Source organism: Anopheles funestus, chromosome 3RL (genome assembly GCF_943734845.2).
Source record: "Anopheles funestus chromosome 3RL, idAnoFuneDA-416_04, whole genome shotgun sequence".
NCBI lineage: Eukaryota > Metazoa > Arthropoda > Insecta > Diptera > Culicidae > Anopheles > Anopheles funestus.
Window position 1 is genome coordinate 18,467,910 of NC_064599.1, and position 8,951 is coordinate 18,476,860.

The 8,951-nt window shown below is 46.8% G+C and overlaps 2 protein-coding genes across 4 annotated transcripts; both read left to right on the forward strand.

The window, feature by feature from the left end:
• The first annotated feature begins 153 nt into the window (after positions 1-153).
• Positions 154-6,720, forward strand: LOC125768597 (peroxisomal N(1)-acetyl-spermine/spermidine oxidase-like). 3 transcript variants are annotated; one of them, XM_049436496.1, is made up of 4 exons: positions 206-275; positions 4,921-5,646; positions 5,733-6,304; positions 6,372-6,720. In XM_049436496.1, exons 2-4 carry the CDS (start codon positions 4,945-4,947, stop codon positions 6,604-6,606), a joined length of 1,509 nt encoding a protein of 502 aa, XP_049292453.1. In that variant the 5' UTR covers positions 206-275; positions 4,921-4,944; the 3' UTR covers positions 6,607-6,720. The 3 variants fall into 3 exon arrangements, with proteins under 3 accessions (XP_049292451.1, XP_049292452.1, XP_049292453.1); XM_049436494.1 differs by lacking the exon at positions 4,921-5,646 and having other exon boundaries at positions 154-1,004; XM_049436495.1 differs by lacking the exons at positions 4,921-5,646; positions 5,733-6,304; positions 6,372-6,720 and adding exons at positions 1,091-1,662; positions 1,733-2,617 and having other exon boundaries at positions 154-1,004.
• A 148-nt stretch (positions 6,721-6,868) lies between these two features.
• On the forward strand, positions 6,869-8,928 carry LOC125768596 (spermine oxidase-like). Its single transcript, XM_049436493.1, has 5 exons — positions 6,869-6,942; positions 7,125-7,318; positions 7,390-7,611; positions 7,747-7,966; positions 8,032-8,928. Exons 2-5 carry the CDS (start codon positions 7,137-7,139, stop codon positions 8,926-8,928), a joined length of 1,521 nt encoding a protein of 506 aa, XP_049292450.1. The 5' UTR covers positions 6,869-6,942; positions 7,125-7,136.
• Positions 8,929-8,951: the final 23 nt, after the last annotated feature.

Here is an 8,951-nt window from a genome sequence, read left to right on the forward strand (position 1 = left end):
GAAACGGAATCGTTGTACAACACACACGACAAGTCTTGAATTCCTCTGCATAAGAAGTGGTAGGTTGCGCGTGGAGCCTTCAGAAAGCATACCTTGTTCTTCACGGTGCAAACATATTTGAAACACAACAATCCGCTCATTGTGTGTCTCCAGAAAAAAAGCTCCCGAAAATCGTTTAAATATAGCTCATCGCCGGCAATAGAGCACCATTCGCGTGTTTGCTAAAACACGCAACGCGTCTCAAACAGTGTGTCCGGGTATTGCGTCAATAGTGCCTATACAATCGATACGCCATCAGTATGAAGTGGTCCACCGGTCCATCGCTGATAGGATTATTCGCGTGTCTTGCCGTCTTGACCGATGTCTTGACGGTGCATGGAGCTGAAAATCCCCGTATCATTATTGTTGGTGCAGGTGCTGCCGGTATAGCTGCCGCTAGTCGTCTATACCAAAAGGGCTTCAGGAACATTACCATTCTGGAAGCATCGCAACGCTTTGGTGGTCGTATCCGGACGACTCCGTTCGGTGGTGGTATTGTAGAGCTTGGCGCACAATGGTGCCACGGGGAACAGGGCAACGTAGTGTACCAGCTGGCATCGGTCTATCCTGGACTGCTCAAATCTTCTATCATTGCGGATGAAGATGCCGTGCTGATCCGTTCGAGTGGAGTGAGAGTACCGGAAGCAGTTGCGGACCGGCTTCAAACGATGGCGGAAGGAATTATTGAATCGGAGGGAAGGGATACGTTCGAGGGAAGCTTGGGTGAATACTTCACGCAGGAGTATTGGAAGAAGTTGGCTACACCTGCGTTTAAGGATATTAGCCGTGAACTAGCGGAACAGTTCTTGGTGTATTATCACAACTACGAGCGTGGCTATACCGCATACGATTCCTGGTTCGAGGTGGCAGCGAGCGAAACCGATAGCTACGTGGAACCGGCCGGTAACCAGGATATTGCGTGGAACGGAAAGAAAGGGTTCTCCGCCATTCTGGACATTATTTCGGTAAGGTTTTGTCTCCTTGGAATACTCCACACGCATTTGGAATGATATCAACTATCAAAAGGACATTGTTCAACACCTTTCTACAGGGGAATTATCCAGGAACAACGAACCAAACGCTTACACCGGTGCCAATTAGTAAACTTATCACCTATGGAAAATTCGTGTCCAACATCCAGTGGAAAGGTTCGGCAGATGGTGAAGTGATTGTTACGGCACAAGATGGCACCAGCTACGAAGCTGACCATGTCATCGTAACCGTTTCCTTGGGTGTACTGAAGGAGAACTACCGTACGATGTTTACGCCTGCGTTACCAACCGTCAATCAGCAAGCCATCACCGGGTTGTACTTTGGGACGGTTAACAAAATATTCGTCCTGTTCGATGCGCCCATACCGGAAGATTTCCCCAACACCGTCCATTTGCTTTGGTACAAATCAGATTTGACCGCGCTACGTCAATCACCGAATGCTTGGGCCGAGGCCGTTTCGACCTTCTTCCGCATCGACAACCAACCGAATGTACTGATGGCCTGGATGAATGGTGCCGAAGGAAGCCGGGCAGAGAGTCTGGATGATACGACCGTTAGGGATGGCATTCTGCATTTGCTTCAAATATTTGGAAAAAATATTATATTTGGCAACATTCAAGGTCTTTTAAGGTGTGTACATTACCCTACCAAATGATATCTTACCGATACTAATTACGTACTTTTTCATTTAATATTACAGATCCAAATGGTCTTCGGATCGTCTATATCGTGGTTCATACTCGAGCCGCTCGATAACAACGGAGAATCTGAACACGGGTGCACGGCCCCTTGGAACACCTGTTAGAAATACAGCCAACGAGCCTGTTCTGCTGTTTGCCGGTGAAGCTACCAATCCGATACACTACTCCACCGTCCATGGTGCCATTGACAGTGGGTTCCGTGAGGCAAATCGATTGATCAACTACTACAGCTGAAAAGGAGAACACTACACTGCAATTTGCAAATGAAAAAGCAACACATTCTTGTAATCAGAATCACATCATGGTAACCTTTGACTAGCACATCTGAGGAAACTATACATTGCACATCAAATCAATGAGGATTCTTTCAATAAAGTAACTTCATCTGTAGACTGGCAGAAAAATCTGCAGTGTTTTCGAAACCTGTTCCCCCTCTTTGATTTTGCGTAAAGTTTTCTTCAAAGTGTCGACATACCTTTCGGCTTGGCCATTCGACTGATGATGGTAGGAAGATAGGCGCAAGTGCTAAATACCATTTTTCTTGCAAAAAATTGCAAACAGCGCCGAAGAAAATTGTGCTCCTTTAGTTGAAACTATCGCTGACGGAATTCCAAGACATGCAAATAACTCATCGAAGAATTCGATAACAGTGATGTAGACGGTGATGAAATAATTTTGATTTCCGGCCACTTGCAGAATGTGTCGATTACTACCAAAAAGTGTTGACCATTGATAGTAGCAGCAAAATCAATATGAATTCTTTCCCAAGGACTTTGTGCTAATGGCCACGACTGTAAAGGAACCTTCAATTGTGTTTTTGAATGTGTAGCACAGCAAAATCAACAAAATCCTTCATCGGAAATCAGCTTCATCGATTTTCGGCCAGAAAACGTGACTTCTTGCCAGAGCTTTCATCCTTTCCATACCTGGAGGTATCGGTAACAGTTCGGATGTGTCTGCAAGCCTAGTTACATGTACTCCAAATCGTATTCTGAATGGTAAAACTACGTCGTTACTGATGTTAGGCAGAAATATGAAGACTGTACTCAACATGTTTGAACCACGTCCACCGAATTTGTTACGAACAGTTCAATCGGAAACATGGCACTGTACGTCGGAAGATGCAGGCGGGAGATACAGTATATGGCAATGTTCTCGTGGAACAAATATAGAACCTATCGGAAATGTTACTTTCAAGGTTCTTCTTGAAAACTTCCGTGGCGGAAGAAAATTAATTCGCTCGCACGTGAATCAAATTAAGCGTCGTAGCAGTAAAGCAGTTGTGGATACGAATTCGCCATTAACAATTTTCGTGACAAAATTTGGTCAACAACAAGCAACTCAACCAGATTCTGATCATGAGATTTTCGAAGATGCGTTAGATAACATTCAAGTGTGAGAATCAATACAAGAGTTTTCAGATTATGAAAGGATATCAGGGCCAGTTCTTGATTCAAATCAAGAGCAAATTCCAGCACACCAAACAACTCTTCCTACCAGCTGATCCACACGAACATTTACGATCCCATCCAGATTTGAACCTTACGTGGTACAATGGAAATAAGAAGGAATGTTGTATTCAGAATCGTATCATAGTAATCTTTGACTGGCACATCTGAGGATACTATATATTACGAGGATGCTACGAGAATTCAACGTCCGTACATCATCAAGGTTAGGTGTACTTAAAACTCGGAGTTCTGCATACGTCTTGTAGTCTTCTTCTTCTTATCTGGCCTGCTCACGGTCGAGCACGTCGCGTAGACATGGCCTGGTCGCCAATCCGTTTCCAGGAAACTCGGTCCAGGGCTGCAGTCATCCAACCACGGCTGCATCCGATCTCCGACAGGTTTGACTTTACCTGATCCAGCCAACGAGCTTGCCTTCATGGGGCAAGAGTCCGGCATTCTCATCACGTGCCCCAGCCATCGTATCCTTCCGCCCTTGACCACCGTCTGGATATCTGCACCGCCAAACAGCTCAGCTAGCTTGTGGTTCATTTTCCTTTTCCACACGCCCTACTCTTACACACGGCCAAAGATAGTCCTTAGCACCCGCCGTTCGAAAATAGCGAGTGGATTGGCGTCCTCCATTAGCATAGTCCAGGACTCATACGCGTAGAGGACTACCGGACGTATCAGTGTGCGATTTATCGTGCGTTTTGTATGTTGTTGGAGTCTTCTGGATCGCAGGAGTTTGTGGAGCCCGCAGAAGGCACGATTTCCCTGAACAATGCGCCTTCGGATTTCGCTGCTCATGTTGTTGTCCGAAGTTACGATCGTACCAAGGTAGCAGAACTCCTCTACCACCTCGAGATCGTCGCCGTCAACTGATACTCTGCTCCCGAGTCGGGCTCGTATCGTAGGCCGCCTTAAAGTCAATGAACAGGTGGTGCGTAGGGATCTGATGCTGTCGGCACTTCTGGAGGATCTGCCGTAGAGTAAAGATTTGGTCGGAGGTCGATTTGCCTCCAACAAATCCAGCTTGGTAGCTTCTGACGAAATCTGTGGCAAGAGGCGCAAGTCTGCAGAAGAGTATTCGGGACAATATCTTGTAGGCAACATTCAAGACTGTGATGACTCGGAAGTTAGCACAGTCCAGTCTGTCGCCTTTTTTGTACACTGGGTGTATGACACCCAGCTTCACCTCGTCCGGTAGTTCTTCCTGGTCCCAAATCCTTACGATCAGCCGATGCATAATCGCGGCAAGCCTCTCCGGGCCCATCTTGAACAGCTCTGCCACCAGACCATCGCAGTCACCATCGCAGACTGAATCAATAGCCAGATTAGGGTACCCCCTAGCAGTTACTCATCGTGGAACATTATTTATTATTATCCCAAAACTGTACCTAAATTGGATCATTTGCACAGTGTTGACGCAATTGATACTAATTTATCGAAGCACGTGCCAAAACGGATCTGGTGTACAACACAAACTGCAAGTGTTAAACTCCTCTGCATAAGAAAAGGGTGTGTATCTGGTAGGTTGCGCGTGGAGCCTTCAGAAAGCATACCTTGTTCTTCACAACAAACAAACACAACAAACAGCTCATTGTGTGTCTCCAGAAAAAAAGCTCCCGAAAATCGTTTAAATATAGCTCATCGCCGTCTACAGAGCACCATTCGCGTGTTTGCTAAAACACGCAACGCGTCTCAAACAGTGTGTCCGGGTATTGCGTCAATAGTACCTATACAATCGATACGCCATCAGTATGAAGTGGTCCAGCACATCGCTGATAGGATTATTCGCGTGTCTCACCATCTTGACCGATGTCTTGATGGTGCATGGAGCGGAAAATCCTCGTATCATTATTGTTGGTGCAGGTGCTGCCGGTATAGCTGCCGCTAGTCGTCTATACCAAAAGGGCTTCAGGAACATTACCATTCTGGAAGCATCGCAACGCTTTGGTGGTCGTATCCGGACGACTCCGTTCGGTGGTGGTATTGTGGAGCTTGGCGCACAATGGTGCCACGGGGAACAGGGCAACGTAGTGTATCAGCTGGCATCGGTCTATCCTGGACTGCTCAAATCTTCCATCATTGCGGATGAAGATGCCGTGCTGATCCGTTCGAGTGGAGTGAGAGTACCGGAAGCCGTTGCGGACCGACTTCAAACGATGGCGGAAGGAATTATTGAATCGGAGGGAAGGGATACGTTCGAGGGAAGCTTGGGTGAATACTTCACGCAGGAGTATTGGAAGAAGTTGGCTACACCTGCGTTTAAGGATATTAGCCGTGAACTAGCGGAACAGTTCTTGGTGTATTATCACAACTACGAGCGTGGCTATACCGCTTACGATTCCTGGTTCGAGGTGGCAGCGAGTGAAACCGATAGCTACGTGGAACCGGCCGGTAACCAGGATATTGCGTGGAACGGAAAGAAAGGATTCTCCGCCATTCTGGACATTATTTCGGTAAGGTTTTGTCTCCTTGGAATACTCCACACGCATTTGGAATGATATCAACTATCAAAAGGACATTGTTCAACACCTTTCTACAGGGCAATTATCCAGGAACAAAGAACCAAACGCTTACACCGGTGCCAATTAGTAAACTTATCACCTATGGTAAATTCGTGTCCAACATCCAGTGGAAAGGATCGGCAGATGGTGATGTGATTGTTAAGGCACAAGATGGAACCAGCTACGAAGCTGACCATGTCATCGTAACCGTTTCCTTGGGTGTACTGAAGGAGAACTACCGTACGATGTTTACGCCTGCGTTACCAACCGTCAATCAGCAAGCCATCACCGGGCTGTACTTTGGGACGGTTAACAAAATATTCGTCCTGTTCGATGCGCCCATACCGGAAGATTTCCCCAACACCGTCCATTTGCTTTGGTACAAGTCGGATTTGACCGCGCTACGTCAATCACCGAATGCTTGGGCCGAAGCCGTTTCGACCTTCTTCCGCATCGACAACCAACCGAATGTACTGATGGCCTGGATGAATGGTGCCGAAGGAAGCCGGGCAGAGTATCTGCGCGATGCGCCCATCAGGGATGGCATCCTGCATTTGCTTAAAATATTTGGAAAAAATCTTAAATTTGGCAACATTCAAGGTCTTTTAAGGTGTGTATAAGACTCTAGCCAACAATATCGCTAAGGATATTAAATACTTACCTTTTTAATCTTACAGATCCAAATGGTCTTCGGATCGTCTGTACCGTGGGTCATACTCGAGCCGCTCGATAACAACGGAGAATCTGAATACGGGTGCACGGCCCCTTGGAACACCAGTTAGAAATACAGCCAACGAGCCTGTTCTGCTGTTTGCCGGTGAAGCTACTAATCCGATACACTACTCCACTGTCCATGGTGCCATCGACAGTGGGTTCCGTGAGGCAAATCGATTGATCAACTACTACAAATGAGAAGGAGTACCAATATCACATCCAGTTTAGTGCAACTTGCTAATGAAAAAGCAACGCACAAACCTAACAATACACTAAATCAAGCAAACAAGCACTTTAGTTATCTGTTTCAGTTATATTCTTACCGAGTTATATATTATCGTGCGTTAAAATTCCATTTGAATTTCGCGGGAAAATATTTGACACATGTTTTGACCTTCAACAGGTGTTTCTTGACAGCTGCGGAGACAAAACAAACGTGCTGTGTTCACTCAAAGCTTGTTTGTTGCCAGGGTAACCATCATCCAGCGCGTTCTATTGTAACTAAACATAAACTCCCACCGGCACGGACAATCAGTAGATATTACACGCTTCTCTTGTCTCACGCGGTTATCAATCCCTATTTAAGTGTACCATTTTTGGTAATCTTATCTCAAGCATGATACGCGCATATCTATCACCCCCCGGTTCATTGTTGTAACAGAAAAAGACATTTAATTCATTTGCTCGCGACTCATTAACGCTACCACGTTTCTTAGCTGCCGTTGCCGATGGGTAAATTCGAACCAAGTGTATTAATTGTGGGTGCCGGTGGAGCTGGAATTGCGGCTGCTACTCGGCTGCTTGAGCGAGGATTCCGGAATTTAACGATCTTGGAAGCAGAAAATCGTATCGGTGGACGCATCCATTCTGTGCGGCGTGGCACGAACGTGCTAGACTATGGCGCACAATGGTAGGAGTAGATTTGTGCGATTGCAATGCAACAAACTCGCTCTACTGAATTTCTTGTTTCGCTCGTTCCAGGGTCCACGGTAAGGAAAACAATTTCATCTACGATATGGCGTCCAAGTACGGGCTGATCGAGATAGAGCAGCACAAGGAGAATGAACTGTACTTCAAATCTAGTGGCGAACCGGTACCAAAGGATGTGTCCGATCGAGTGATCGACACTCTGTACACTTTGCTGGAGGATGTACACTCTTTGCAAACATTCTCAGGATCGCTGGGTGCATACTATGATAATGTGTAAGAAATATTCGTTTTTCCCATCTCTTTGAAGTCTTCAAAGTTTTAAGTAGATTGGTCCTTAGTTCCAATGAACGTGCTTAAAGTAGCAATGGATTTTAAGATTTCATAAAAATCATATCTTCCTTCTGACAGGTTCTTTGATGCTGTACGCGCAGGAAAGTTTTCCGATATCGATCAGCGTACCTGTTACCAGTTGTACCAGTTCTTTATCAAGTATCACAACACGTACAATGCCACCGATACGCTGCACGAAGTGTCCGGCGCTGGTCTGCTAGAGTTCGAAGACAATCAGGACGAGTTTCTGATTAATTGGAAAAATCGTGGCTTTCGCACACTGCTTGATCTGCTCATGGTAAGTTGATTCGTGCCAGCTCCACAGCTCCAAGATGCACCTAAGTTTCCATCTTTTTTACACAGCGAAAACTTCCCGAGCAGAACGGCCCACCTATACCGGTAGAAGAGTACATAAAGTTTAATCACGTTATCAAGTCGATTAAATGGAAAGCAAGGTCAGAAGATCGTCCAGAAACCCCGGACCACCATCGGGTTTCTGTAACGTGTTCCAACGGTGCCACCTTCAGTGCTACCCATCTCATACTCACCGTATCGCTCGGCGTACTGCAGGACATGCACACCGTATGGTTCGATCCACCGCTCCCCGACCCAAAGCGTAACGCCATCGAAGGTCTCTACATCGGTACGATCGATAAGATGTTTCTGGAGTTTGACGAACCCTTCTGGCCGCAGGATAACAGCTGGCATGGGTTCGGTTTGCTGTGGGAACCGAACGATCTCGAACAGCTGCGACACGATGGCCGCCAATGGTTGGAGAGTGTGTGCGCTTTCTTCGTGCCGGATCGTACCGAACGGTTGCTGGTTGCGTGGATCTACGGCCATGATGCACGCGTAATGGAAGCACTACCCGAACCGACCGTAATCGATGGGTTGATGTATTTGTTGCGTAAATTTCTGCCACATTTCCTGGTACCGGCGGCACCTCGTTGGTTCTCGCGCAGCCGTTGGTATAGCAATCCACACTTCCGTGGATCGTATAGCAGTCGTTCGATGAAATCGGATGCGATGCGTGCAACAGCGGCCGAGCTGGCGGAACCACTGACAGCTGTACGGGATCACGTACCGATCGTACAGTTCGCCGGCGAAGCATCCCATCCACAGTTCTACTCAACCGTACAGGGTGCGGTTGCTAGCGGTTGGCGCGAAGCGGATCGTTTAATCGACCTTTACCGAACGCAAGCTACATCGGGGACGACGACCTTGGAGAAGAAAATGCCATCATTAATAGGTAAACTTTAGTACACATGGCCCTGGTGCAATTG

Coding starts and splice junctions, on each gene's coding strand:
- LOC125768597 (XM_049436494.1), top strand. CDS start 300: ATGAAGTGGTCCACCGGTCCATCGCTGATAGGATTATTCGCGTGTCTT. Junction 1,005..5,732: donor CCATTCTGGACATTATTTCG/GTAAGGTTTTGT, acceptor ACCTTTCTACAG/GGCAATTATCCAGGAACAAA. Junction 6,305..6,371: donor AACATTCAAGGTCTTTTAAG/GTGTGTATAAGA, acceptor TTAATCTTACAG/ATCCAAATGGTCTTCGGATC.
- LOC125768596 (XM_049436493.1), top strand. CDS start 7,137: ATGGGTAAATTCGAACCAAGTGTATTAATTGTGGGTGCCGGTGGAGCT. Junction 7,319..7,389: donor CTAGACTATGGCGCACAATG/GTAGGAGTAGAT, acceptor CGCTCGTTCCAG/GGTCCACGGTAAGGAAAACA. Junction 7,612..7,746: donor GGTGCATACTATGATAATGT/GTAAGAAATATT, acceptor TCCTTCTGACAG/GTTCTTTGATGCTGTACGCG.